The sequence below is a fragment of the Ailuropoda melanoleuca genome, chromosome 14, assembly GCF_002007445.2.
Source record: "Ailuropoda melanoleuca isolate Jingjing chromosome 14, ASM200744v2, whole genome shotgun sequence".
In the NCBI taxonomy this organism is placed as follows: domain Eukaryota; kingdom Metazoa; phylum Chordata; class Mammalia; order Carnivora; family Ursidae; genus Ailuropoda; species Ailuropoda melanoleuca.
The window spans coordinates 100,586,252-100,600,505 of record NC_048231.1 but is presented as its reverse complement, the minus strand read 5'-3'; the positions used below and the strand labels follow the sequence as shown (position 1 = coordinate 100,600,505).

The 14,254-nt window shown below is 41.5% G+C and overlaps 1 protein-coding gene across 1 annotated transcript; it reads left to right on the top strand.

The window, feature by feature from the left end:
- Window positions 1-289: 289 nt before the first annotated feature.
- CBLN2 (cerebellin 2 precursor) lies at window positions 290-6,429 on the top strand (the record flags this gene model as incomplete). The annotated part of the gene is made up of 3 exons (XM_011235800.3): window positions 290-565; window positions 3,409-3,528; window positions 3,779-6,429. Coding segments are annotated over 3 exons (594 nt in total), but the record flags the coding sequence as incomplete, so codon positions are not given.
- Window positions 6,430-14,254: the final 7,825 nt, after the last annotated feature.

Genomic DNA, 14,254 nt, shown 5'->3' with positions numbered 1-14,254 from the left:
TTGTGCCAGTCCGGGAAGGGTGGCTGTGTGCGGGGCTAAGCGGGTGGCCTCCAGGGAGAGGGTCCCTTGCAGTGCAGGCACCTGCTCCCCGTCCCCCTCCCCCCACAGCTTCACCTCCCAGTCTAAGGATTCGGGTTCTTTGCCCTGACAGGTCCGCTGGCGCCTTTCTTCTGAGGACGACCCTGGCCTTGACCATCAGAGCAGGGGACCGAGGCCAAAGGAGGATTCCCTAGGCCCCGCGCATCCCTGCGCGCCCTTCCGCTCTCCTCCGGCCCCGGCCTAAAAAAAAAAAGGCTCCTGCCTGGGGGCGGCGCTGGCCCTGCTGCTGCTGCTGCTGCCTGCTGGCTGCCCGGTGCGGGCGCAGAACGACACGGAGCCCATTGTGCTGGAGGGCAAGTGCCTGGTAGTGTGCGACTCGAGTCCGTCGGCGGACGGGGCGGTCACCTCCTCCCTGGGTATCTCCGTGCGCTCCGGCAGCGCCAAGGTGGCCTTCTCCGCCACGCGGAGCACCAACCACGAGCCGTCCGAGATGAGCAACCGCACCATGACCATCTACTTCGACCAGGTCAGCCGGCCGGCCTGCCCACCTCGCCCCCCGCGCGGGGTGGAGAGGGCGGGGGGCTGGGCGCGTGGGCTGGGGACTTCCAGCCTCTCCCCGCCTCTCTGCTCTGCCCTGCCCTTCTCTTTTCTCCCTGTCCCAGTAAGCTCTCCTTACCATTTCCCTTTTTCACATTGTAGCTTTTTTATCACTAGGAGCTCATCGGTTGGCTCTTGGATGACTGACTGTCCTTTAAAACTAAGGGATCTGAAGTGCATTCCCCAAAAAGAACCTGCACATTTTACTTTTCGCTGGGATGGGAGCTGTCATTTGTGACAGATGGACTTCAGTCACCCAGGTGGCCAAGTTGGGGACTGAGTACATTGAAAACACACCCCAAAAGGGGGTTCTCCAAAGGTCTCAGCCAACCATCAGAAAATATGTGCCTACTTATTTTGAAATGGACTGGGGAGAGGATGCTTATCTTCAAGAAAAATAGGTCAGGAAGAGTGTGGGGGCAATAGCAGGGATGGTTATATAAATTCAAAACAGCAGAGTGCGGTTGTATAAACGCAATAGATAGTACATACAGCATATACATAACGTACAGGTCTATAACACACACATATATATATATATATATATAGTGGTTATATAGATTTTAAAAAAAGGATCGATGAGTTAAGTTAACCTAGGACATTTAACTTCTCTCACTTGGTTCAAAGCAGAAGGGTCAGTAAACGATCAGACCTTGGCAATCCCTTCTCTGGGTTACTGGGCTCCGGATTGGAGGTTGCGACCTTCCTCTTGTGCCCTCCGGTCTTGGTTTCTGTTGTTTTTCAGAAACAGGTTGAAAACATTATAGTGGTTCCCAAACTTTACCTGCTCAGTCCCTTCCTTTTGTCAACATGCTTCCCACTAAAACAGGGTACTGGACTCTCTGGCCACACTTAATTGACTTCCCTTCTCTTCACCAATCCTCACACCTCAGTAACAGTAAACCCACACACTGTTGCCACTCTGTAGGCCAGAGGGTTGATTTATTTTAATCCTTGCTAAGGATTATGTATTTGAAGTTTTGAGGTTTTGGGGATCTCTCTTTCATCTGTTTTTAAACATTTTTTTTAAAACAATAAAACTATTGATTTTAATTATGGCCAGGTGAAGCAGACAACAATAAAATGGGTATTTGCTACCTATTTACTCTGAGGGTGTCAAGAGAAGTGTGTGACGTAGGGCAAGATAAGTTGTAGTAAGAGTTCTAATTTTATAGATGAGCTAACTATGGCAGGGAGGATAAAATCCTGTTTCCCTGGTTCCCCAGGTAGGGAGTAAGTGAAACCTGCTTTTCTGGGCTCCTTGGGTGTTCTTTCATCAACTGCAGGGCCCTAAATCTACCAGTTTCCTGAATTTAAAACTGATGGGAAAGAGTTGATGTCGAGTTGGAAGAAACAGCTCCGAGAGCTTGGATGGAGAATGCTTTATTCTTTTTGAAAGCATTGTAAGGCAGACTGAGAGCCTAGGCTGCAAGAGACTGAGAGCAGGCATTGTGCAGGCACGGACTTGAACAAAAGAGCCCCGAGTGTCTGTGTGAGCCCTGCAGGCGAGGGGGACTGAAGGGGTGACCTGAGCTCCTTGAAGAAGCTGGTACGGGCTTATTTCCTGAGTGGTGACAGTGGTTGTCATGGGCAGATCGCACGTTGTTGTGTGGACTGTATGTCATTCATCTAAGATGAGTGTGTAAGGAGGAACAGCAAGAAGTATTTGGTTGAAATTTATTTTCTGAGCAGACGACAGGATTCCTAACCTAGGGTTCTGTTGTTGCTGGCTGTTTGCTTTAAAAGCCCAAGACACCAAGCAGGCCATTTTATTATTTTAATTGAGTTGTGCATTTGTGTGTAAGTAGAAGTGGGGATGGGATCGAGACAGGGTGACCAAATTCTGCCTTAAACACCTGACAGGGAATTGGGTCATCATGAGGAATCCTCCACTCTGCAAATTCTGCTTATGACATTGTACACTCTCATCCCCCTTTCATTTGAGAAAAATCATCTGCAGGGTCACGTGACCTCACATCCTCCGGCTAATTTTGTCATTAGTCTTGCACGCTTCTGTAGTTTGAGCTCAGGGTATCCAACTGCTGTCTCCAGTCCCTTCATTTATTCAAGCTTATTTGCATGATATCAGAGCTCAGCCAAGGGAACAGACACATTACTCAGAGGAAAGTGAAGGAAACAGGTGCAGCCAGTGTTTATTCACCGCGGTCTTCCACTCAGCACCTGCAATTGAGCACCTACTGTGTGCGTCCAGGGAGGGTGCCAGGGGGCACAGGGCGACAAGAACCTCTCGCAGTCCATTCTCTCCTGGAGCACATGAAGTCAAGTGCCAAGCTTGAGCTGATGTAAGTTATTCCCCTGAATGGCCTCTTAGCCATGGTCTCTTTCTCTCTATTCCGCCTGGCGTGGCACTCTATTGGTGTAAGTAAACTTCACGTGGAAACCCCCCGGAATCCCACAAGTCTCTGAACAGACTCAATTCCGTTTGTTTACTGACAACCTTCTTGTCTTCTATTCCTTTCTCTCTGCCTTGCCTCCAACATGCAAAATTCACATCCACTTTTTCAGTGCATACATAAAATACACTTTGCAACATCTTTATTAATTACAGTCCATTAGGATTCTTCTCAGATCCCTTCCTGGTGTAGGGTATTTACCACCAGCACCCCCAGGGAGGGGGGCGGTTTGGCGCACTGCCTGGGCTGCCCCGTGCAGCTCTACAGCCCCTGGTGTTGGTGGTCCTGCCAGCCTGCGTGAAACAGACGCTGAGGACGGGCTTGCTATGCTTGTTCTGTCTTCCCTTTTCTTTTCCAGGTATTAGTAAATATTGGCAACCATTTCGATCTTGCCTCCAGTATATTTGTAGCACCGAGAAAAGGGATTTATAGCTTCAGCTTCCACGTGGTCAAAGTGTACAACAGACAAACCATCCAGGTGGGTAGCTGTGAAGCTGAGGGGACCCTTTCAGCTTCGGACTACCACTGCCCCACGGCTGCAGGTCCTGTCATAGCCCCTGTGCCTCTGGGCCGGCCAGGGAGCGGGCTGACCAGGGACCTTCAGCACGGAAGCCTCCGCGTCTTCTGGGCCAGGCCCTCGGGGTGCATCCACGGAGGGGGGCGGAGAGAACAGGTGTGTGCCAGTGGGGTCCTGTCCGGTCTGCTGAGCTTTACCCTCTGCACCGCAGGTCAGTCTAATGCAGAACGGCTATCCGGTCATCTCAGCCTTTGCAGGAGACCAGGACGTTACCAGAGAAGCTGCCAGCAACGGCGTCCTGCTGCTGATGGAAAGGGAGGACAAAGTGCATCTCAAACTGGAGAGGGGGAACCTCATGGGAGGCTGGAAGTACTCCACGTTCTCTGGCTTCTTGGTTTTTCCTCTATAAACACAGAGCCCCCCAGACGGTGGGGAAGTTGCAATCTGGACCCAGGAATCTGCCCTTCCTGCACAGCCTGAACTTGCCAGAATAGGACCACTTATTTCCCACCTCCGTCAGACGGTTGAGGTTGAAGAATGATTTCCTTCTAAATATCCAGTATTTTCTTCGAATATTGACCATTCCTCGGGAACCCGGCTTCTAATTAGTTTTAGACGACAAGGTCTGAAGGAGAAATGAAATTATCGATTTGAGCAATTTGTACCTGTGATTGTAAAGTCAATATTGGATCTTATTGTTGGGACCATTGACTTGTCTTCTTTTGTTTGTCGGTTGTGTTGTTGCCCCACGCGAGGAGCGCCGCTGACCCCAGGATGGATGGCAGGTCGCAGGCACGGCTCAGAGCGGGAGCCCAGCAAATCACCACCCGCCGGAGAGCCCTTGAAACGTGTTCTTTGTGTGTCTGTTCAGCCTTAAGGAAAAGAATGGCTTCACTTTCATTCTGTATCTCCCCCGGGTGGACGGGAGGCCTCGGGAGGGGGAAGGGGACATTGTGAATCTGTCAAGAAGTGCTTTATCCGGAGAAGCAGATTTTGCACGATTGGACTGCGACTTTTGCATTGTAGTGTGTGTGTGTGTGTGTGTGTGTGTGTGTGGTTTTGTTTTGTTTTTTCCTGGAGAAGCTTTACTTTTCTTTCCACATTCAGCTCTCCCTCCTTGCCCCTACTTCTATTCTTTTGTGCTGGGAGGGGGGAGAGAAATGTATGTTGAATTCTTGAATGAGACCAAACAAAACAACACAAGAAATACCTATGTATTTTGTTTTGGTTGAGACCAAACCAAACAGCAGGTACCTGTATATCGAAGTACAAATAACAGATGGACCATTCTGCTGCTGCTTTCCAAGAGATTCTCTCAGACGCACCTTTAGAACTAACAAGCTGGATTTTTCTTTCTTCTTCTTCTTTTTTTTAATGCTCTGGAATACTTTAAGAACTTGATGTTCCTGGGGGGCCTGAATCATGTCAGATGAGGATGGAAGCTGTAATGATCCGTCTCTTAAACACAGGCGTTCTTGGCCCAGTGTACCTGGGTCTTCCCAGCAGCCTGTTTCCACCTATTTTCATCCACCTCTGCGCCAGCCCACCAGGATCAGGTGCTTCAAAGCCAACAGGACTGGCCAGCCTCCCTCGGGATCCTCTGATCTGCTAAGGAGAGAAGCGTGTGGACACTCCCTGCGAACACCTGGCAAGAAGCCACCTGCAAGTCCCAGCCCTTACAGGTATTGGCGGAGCCACCCTGGGAACAGTTTTGCAAATCCTTCCTGTTTTGGCCCCTTGTACAACAGTCATATTACAATACAGCTGGGAGTCGATGGGTGCAGGATTCACATGCCGAGGAAATGTTACTAAATCCCAAAGCAATCGAAGAAGAGACCTCACAGCGGATGTTAATTTGTCCTTGTGTCACAATGTAACCAAAATATTGATGATAAAAAGTCATAATTTAAGATTCAGAATAAATGGGTTTGATGTCTGCCTTGTTCTTCTCCCTTCACATCGTCTCCCAACTCCTACGAGGTGTGGAAGTAAAGGCCAAGGGTCAAGGACTCAGGGAAAGGAGCTCCACACTGGGCCTCTTGAAAACACACACTCAAATGCACACTCCTGTTTGCAGATCTCGCTATGGGTCTAGATGGAAATGGCACACTTAAATACGTTTCAACTTATATATGTGTGTTTTTCACATAAAAATTTGGGGGGGAGGTAATTATGTAAAAAAGACAGCATTAAAAAGGCTTTATGGATAGGCAGTCTGTTTTCATCAGATACAATCATTGATGTGGTACAAGTTCCCATCCAGTATTTCAATCAGAGAACATGGGTATAAAAGAAACTGACATCTCAATATAGCATCAGTAGTTTCTAAGATACACGTGAGCATGGGGAAACATTGGGTTCCATTTTCAAATAAGAAGCTCAGTGAGGATGATAGAAGTGAAAAAAACATAGTTTGATGAAGAGTCTAAGTTTCACTGGCCTTAGGTGGACAGCATAATAAGATACAGAATTTAGTTTGAATTAAAAGGCTATTAGATTTTGTTAGGAAAAGAAAAATCAAGAAACACCAATCAAAAAGCATTTGGGTATTTTGCCCCTGTGATTCGGAGACACCCTTCTAAGTAGGAGCATTGTTTATTAATGCTGATAATGCAAACAGTTGGATGCTGGCAAATGTTTTTTCTTCTGTGTTTTACTGCCCTGAGTGAATTAGTCCTCTGTCCCTCATTTTTTAAACCTTCCATTCAATTTCAGACAAGCAGCAGACTTCATGAGGGGACAATATCACCCTTCGGAGACTGAAAAATATATGTGTACGTGTAATTTTTATTGCTTACTAATGTGTAATGCACAGATTTGTTTGTACTTACAGCTTTACTACCTACAGGTTGTTATTTGGTTATGCCGTCTAATAAGTTATTAAATTGATCTAAAAATAAGCATACTTCAGGAGTTTATTTTATATGAGGAAAAAAGCTTCATCCTGTTTATTCCGCTCCTCTTATCCTGTTATTTGTTTGTTTGTTTGTTTATTTATTTCTTTATTTATCTATCTGTACCTTGAGCTGGATGCCAAAAACTACATTAGGGAGAAGCCATGACGGTAGTTTTTCTGACATCGTTTCGCCGCCCACGGCTGCAGCTGCCGAGTTCCGTCTGGCTAAGGATCTTTGAGGGAGATGAAGCTCCTGTGTGTGGTCTACAAAATTATGTAGGTCAGATCGACATTTGAACTATATTTTCCTTTAACTGGGGAAGGAAAGTGACATCTGGGATCTGCGCCGTGTGATTTGAGCACCCCTTCCTCTGAGCTTCAATTTTCCCATCTGTGGTGCCAGGGCAGCAGCCCCCGCATGTCCTGCCCCGTTCACAAGGCTACCGTGAGAACACAGGGACGTGCAAGGCACCGTTGATTACAGGAGGCATTATGTAGCAGGAAGGGCGCTTCTGGAAAGTTGGTTCTTTCCACATGCAATTCATTAAAAGTATTTAAAAAGAATATCTGACAAAAGGACACTTTTATGTGACATTAAATTTCCATATTCCCCACTAGCTTATTAAAACCGTAGCATCTTGGAAGTTTAATTTGATTTTTAAGAGTGATGGTAATATGAACGTGTCAAAATCTATGCATTTTCATAGTAACTCAATTCTTAATTATGTTCTTTGACTGTCCTGTGTGGGTCAAGCCTACCTTTCCGTTCCAGGATGTGATCCAACATTTTATAAAAATATACAACTATAGTATTTTTAACACAAGGTAAACTGAGTTATCAATATTTTGGCATTATAATAGTGAGTTGGTCTAACCGATAAATGTTAATCCTACTAAATTGTAAATGCTTTTAAAACATTATTTTTTAACTTAAACTATATTCTTATTTGAAACACAACCCTGCTTCAACTCTAGGTCCTGAGAAACTGTTTCCTATCTATAATTTCTGAGCCCTTTTTGCATCCTAATATTTTTGACTTGTGTCAAAATAATGAAAGTATTTACATTTTTAAAGTTTGTGATTCCTATGACTGCTTGGAGCAAAGGCGAGAAAAATCTATCGGATATTGGCATGAACACTCATGGAATTCTGTAGAGATTACATATTTACTTGTTTAGAAAAAAAATGGTTTTTTTTGCAACATCTAGTGATATCAAGCATCAGAAGAGTTAGAAAAGATACATAAAAGCAAATCAAAATCTTTGCTGAATCCTTAAATTTATTTGTAATATTTCCTTGATATCTTATCAAGGACATTGATACCAAGTCGCAAGCACAGTAACTGTCGCATAGATATCATTTGCCTTGTAAATACATGAACATATGCACCTGATTTTTATCAGCTAATAAAATAAAATACATAGATTGACCACATTCTCCTGGAATCTGGAAATAGGTGAGAGGAAAATATGTTGAATCACTTTATACAAGCAAAACAAAAAGCATGGGCTTCTCCAGCATGCCTCATATATAGCAAAAGGAGCAAAGAATATTCTGTCAATTTATGTCCCCATGATTTTGCAATCTTTTATAAGGAAATAAATATTGCAATAAGATAATGTTGCTGTGAATAAATAGTTAATGTTTATATTTCTACAGTGTAGGAAGTATATAATCTAATGCACGTGAATGAAAGGCTATGACATTGTATTTAAGGTGGTGTAAATAAATCATGGAACTCATAGAAGCAGGTTCCATTGAATCATTCTAAAGGTTTTTCTGTGCACTCTGTAGAAACACTTGTAAAAAATATAAAACTAGATTAACCTTGGAATTACAATGAGGTTTTGCCCTTTTACTTTGCTTATGTAGGAATTTACTTGTCGATGGGACTCTGTTTCTAAAGCAGACACTTTGCTACTAATATGGGAGATTATAAACATAATTACCATGTAAGATCAAAGCCTATACATTCTCATAATACTCTTAAAGTTAATCGTCTTGGCATTTAAGGAGCAAGCACACCAAATATACTGAAATAAGATAAAATACAATTTTATTTGTAAAATTTATTTGTAAGTTAAAATACAATTTCTATTTTGGTTTTTTAATCATTTTATGATTTTTGTGCTCAGAATCTTTTTTTTTTTAATTAAAATACTATGAAGACATTAGCTGATGATGGCCAGGTACATTAATCAAGTATGTTTATGTACTTGCCTTGCCTTTTAAAACATAATTTTTCCAGATAGATTTCACCAAAAGGTGTATTATTTACTGCCTTTGCAGCTGGAGAGCTACAGTTCATTCACATTTAGATATTTTAAGTGTCTATATGTTACATAGCTATTGATGATGGGATTGGTCAGACCCATCCCTTCAAAAAAAAAAAAAAAGAAGAAAAGTCTTTTCAAAATTCCTTTAAAGTAGAGTCAACAAATATAAACTTTAAAAAAAATGTTCTGTGTGCGAGTTTGTATAATAATATTACACAGAAATCTGAATTCTAAGTAAATGAGCTTTCTTTCCATTCCCAAACCCAGTAGGGTAACTTGAAATTTGTAAGGGCAAAAGCCATGTGGTTTTACCTCCCACAGATAATAGGAGCTCTGGTTTATCTTCCTCAGTGGATTTTGCTGTGGATTGCCATCACCAGAATCACCTAAGTGTCTACAGCATCATAAATCATCATCGGCATCAGCTTGCCCACATACACTCACTGTGTAGTGGAAATGAGCCCCCTGACAACTTAATTTGGAAAAGAAATCTTCATTCCCTCTTCTTAATGCCCAGGGCAGGACTCCCTGGGGTTAGAGCGCTGCTGCTTTGCGGTGGAGCTATGGGAACAGAATGGAAGCTTTTTATTAATGAGCCACTCCCATTGCTTGCAACCTGACTAGCTGTGCCTTACTTTTCATTATGGGGCTCTCATATTTTTCAGGAGTGCTGATTTCTCCTTTTGAATTTGTTTCGGGTGGCCAAAAAAAAATAACACAAAACAAAAACCCTACTTGAGCTGGAGAATGTGGGCAATATATTGGGATGTGGAGTTCCTGAGTATTTGCTTATATTCCTTTGCTCTTACTTTATTCATCTTAAAATGCTTCCATAAATCTCTTACGCTCTCAAAGTCCTGTTGGATAAAGAGGATCCTAACAGTTCCTTGACTACATACTACAAATGAGCATTTGTTGTGAGCCTGGGTGCTTTGTTATGGCACTGACTTAAGAATAATATTTAAAATATAACCAAATTAAACTGGAAAAATTGGCAAATACTCTAAATCCCTCATTTCCAATGTTTTTTTTACATGGATTTTTTTTTTTTTTACCACGGACCTTAAAGATTCCTATTAGCTTTAAAATAACATTAAAATCAATATTTATCTTGGAATTCCTAAGATACATATTTTTTTACAATCATGTAACAATTAGGTCATAAATGATATACTTTTAGAGAGAAGTCTATCACTGAATATAGTACATGAAAATGTGATACCTATCTCTTTTATTTTTTTCATATTCCCAAGCACCCTTTTGGGATGTTACACGTAGTTTTGTTCTGGAACTGTACATTGTCAGTGGAGAAAGCAATTATGTCACTTATAAAAAGAAATTCATTCATTAGAGATCAGGGTGTAAATGTTGCCTTTTCATTCCATAACATTTACGTATTGCTGCTTAGGGGCCAGATAGTGTGCTCATGGATGATGATAGAAAAATAAAGACACACTTATTATGTGCCAAGAGATTAACCCATTCTTGTTAAAAATATAGGCTGGAGGGTATCCAGGTAAACTCATGGTAAACTCATGGGTGGACTGGGTGTGTGGAGGAGGAACCTTAAAAAAGTGAGTAATGTGATTTTTCACACACAAAAAGGAGAATGTTATTTGGGCATTGACATTGAATACTGAACACCCAGTAATCTTCCAACTAAAAGGTTCCCGGTGACCTCTCCTCCCACACTGGATATGGTTGGGTACTTGGCAGACATATGGCAGACTAGAGTTCATGCACTAACCTCGAAAATATTAAAGTGGGATGGGACAGATAAGGGGAATTTCCATTGTTTTAACACATGAAGGTTAAGATACAATAGCCCTTTTTTACAGTTTTATTTCTGTTTGCCTTGTGTGGTGAATTGCTGGAGAAGACAGAAGGCATGCTAGAATTAGTTGAATCCTTAGAAGACAGATCTAAAGCAAGATAAAAATAAGGCATGATGTGATGTCCATTCTGAACAGAGCTGGATGGAGGACCATACCCAGCATCTTGGCATATTTTACAAGATATTAACTTAACAAATGCAGATCTAACCTAAGACATGGAAAAAATAAATGCGAGATCAAATTGCACTGGTTGAAAACATGAATTCTGTGTTTTATTATATAATCACAAACATGTGTGTTTGGGGGTGTGCAAAAGTTGAATATAAACTATTATTTATAGTCAAAACTTAGCCCTGTCAAAATGCCCTCCCTATGCCTCTAGCTGCACCAGCATTGAAACCTTGCTTTCCTAGAAGGGGGAGCTGGCCGAGCCACGTACCTTTGCTTGGGTACATGGACTCACTTCTACCAACGTATCTCACTTCTTTGGTCTGTTTCGTATTTTATTTCTTATATTCAATCTCAGGAATGTATTTCTCCGGAAGTTAGATATTACATCTGGTCTCCCCGACAGACAGAGATTGAGAACTGCTGAGAATAATGAAGCCATCTGGTGCTATGAACCCAACAGAAAAGCTATGATCAGTGGATCATGGCCTAATCTACTCTCCATCCACGGCATCTGAATTACCTTGGCACAAAGGAGTGACAAGGGGCTGGATTTTCGACAAGATTGTCACATCTCCCCAATCATTTAGCAGGCAAAAGGCATGCATGCATCAGACTGTGATAATTAGGGAAGACTTATTTTCCCCTAAGGCCTATTACTTTTGATACTTAATTTTTCCTTTTTTTTTTAATGCCTCGAACTGTACCACGCCCAGTGGATGCCATGCAATACAGACTTCACAGTTCTCACCAATCTCTGAGTATGTTCACTGGAAGAAATTCGTTACTAAAATAATCTTTCCTTTTTATCTCAGTGAAGACTTGAAATGAACATAAATTTATTTTGTTATTTTTTTTTTTCCAGAATTGCTGAAACATTTGTTTCAGGAAAAAGTCCCCAATAGATGGTGCTGCTGCTGTGATTTAAACCTCTGAATAATTAGTATGCAAAAAAGCTCCAGAGCGAGGCCTCTGGGAATTCCCTTACATCAAGTTATAGAAAGACAGAAATGTGGCTTTCGTTTTGCTAAATGCAAATTGTCATCATTGTATAATTTGAAAACTAGAAAGATTTTTTGATGTTTTGAGGTCAAGAAATTACTTTTTATCTCCATTGTTCATATGGCAAATATCTTGGAAACATAACCACAAACAAACCGAGTGTGTCAAAAAAGTGCACTGAATGGCCTTCCAAGTTTCTATGCCCCCCATAATATTCAAGGATCTATTAGTTAAAGTGCAAATATGAAGATTATAGTACAAATGAAAAATGGAGTCCTTTCATATTTATGGGGGAAAATTGCAGACGCAGGAATCATACCAGTGGAATGATGCCATCACTGCTGTTAATGATAAACCTTAATACATCAACCCTTTACACATGCCGTCCACTGCGTTCAGTGCTCTACAGTTATCTTTCCATTTACTCATTATGATAGCATACAAAGTAGGCACGATCATTACCACCATTTTACAGGTGATGTGAGAATACGGTTTAAAGCGATTCAGTGATATGGTCAAGACCTCAGAGCAGTGAGTCACAGAGGTAGAATCTGACCAAGGGGTTTCTAACTTCAGAACCTATTCCCTATCTATGGCATTACGTCACATCTCAGAATGAGCTAAAGTAAGAAGAGAATTTCCTTAAAAAAGATATCTATACGATGATTTGAATCAAAAGTGGTTGCATCATAGTCATTTCAATAAAACTCTTTGTTTAAAAAAACCAGGACAATTTAGCTTTGTACTCTGCAGAATAAAAACTGCTTGATTGTAATCATAAGAAAAAAGTTACAATAGCTGCTATAAATTTACTGATGCCGTGGTATCAGAAACAGGAAAGGTTGGGCTCTTGCTATTTTCATGCAGAAAATCATTTTCTTCCCTTTGGTTTTCTTGCCGGAACTTTCTGCAAAGACGGGACTGAAAATGCACAAACATGTAATTACAAATAGCTCATTTCCCCACAATATTGTATATTTTGTAATGGTCATAAATCATTCTCTAGAATTCTAGAGTAAAACCCGAGAAATCACGTGCACAAAGTAAGTAAGCTATGCTTGAATTGAGCGTCTTGCCTTCAAGCTGCTTGTGAAGTTTTCAGCTTAACCTCTGGTGAGAGAAATCTCTTAGAACCTGGAGACAGGGAGTTCTTTAAGTGATTAGATCTCTTGCCCTAAAAGCATAATTAGCTTTAAAATTAGTTTTTTAAAATTAAAATTAAAACTAATTAGACAAAATTAAAGTAGATTTTAGAAATGGTAAATGTCATTTGGTTGGATTAAGTGTCTTTACTATATTCTAATCTGAGGAAAATATACTTTATTTATTTTTTTTTAAAGACTTTATTTATTTATTTATTTATTTGACAGAGAGAGACAGCCAGCGAGAGAGGGAACACAAGCAGGGGGAGTGGGAGAGGAAGAAGCAGGCTCCCAGCGGAGGAGCCTGATGTGGGGCTCGATCCCATAACGCCGGGATCACGCCCTGAGCCAAAGACAGATGCTTAATGACTGCGCCACCCAGGCGCCCTGAGGAAAATATACTTTAGTATAATAACGAGGCAAAACAAAATGTGTCACCAAATGTTTTTCTGAGATTTCGTTTTATTTTTTGGTACCTCCATTTTATCTTTTATATAATTATATATTGTATAAATATAAAATATTGATTTACATCAAATACTTAAGATTCACATATATGTTTTTATATAATATAAAATATTAGAAGTGACACATTCCTATTCAAAAAGATAAAGGCAAAATGTACTTTTAACAACTTTGTATTTGTTTATAATAAGCAGCTTGGTCTTGGTGAGTAATGAAGTGTATGGTCTCAGAAGTGGTTACCTACCATGTAATAGTATTCCTCTGGGTTCTTTGCTTTGGGCTCCACCACCAGATAGAAAACCTCAAGAAGGGGCGCCTGGGTGGCGCAGTCATTAAGCATCTGCCTTCGGCTCAGGGCGTGATCCCAGAGTTCCGGGATCGAGCCCCACATCAGGCTCCTCCGCTATGAGCCTGCTTCTTCCTCTCCCACTCCCCCTGCTTGTGCCCTCTCTCGCTGGCTGTCTCTCTCTCTGTCAAATAANAAAAAAAAAAAACTTAAAAAAAAAAAAAAAAAAAAGAAAACCTCAAGAAGACCCTCCAGTACTTAACACAACAGAAAATACGGTAGATTAGCTAGAAGTATAACAAGTACGTACAGAGATGTTTTACTTCCCAGTGAGATCAGGTATTTAAAAAATAAAATCACAAATGAACATAAAATAAATGTAGATTTTTGGGGCACCTGGGTGGCTCAGCTGTTAAGGGTCTGCCTTTGGCTCAGGTCATGATCCCAGGGTCCTGGGATTGAGCCCCATGTCAGGCTCCCTGCTCTGCAGGAAGCCTGCTTCTCCCTCTCATACTCCCCGTGCTTGCGTTCCCTCTCTTGTGGTCTCCCTCTGTCAAATAAATCAAAAAATAAATAAATAAATAAAATAAATGTAGATTTTGATTATTTGAGGTTT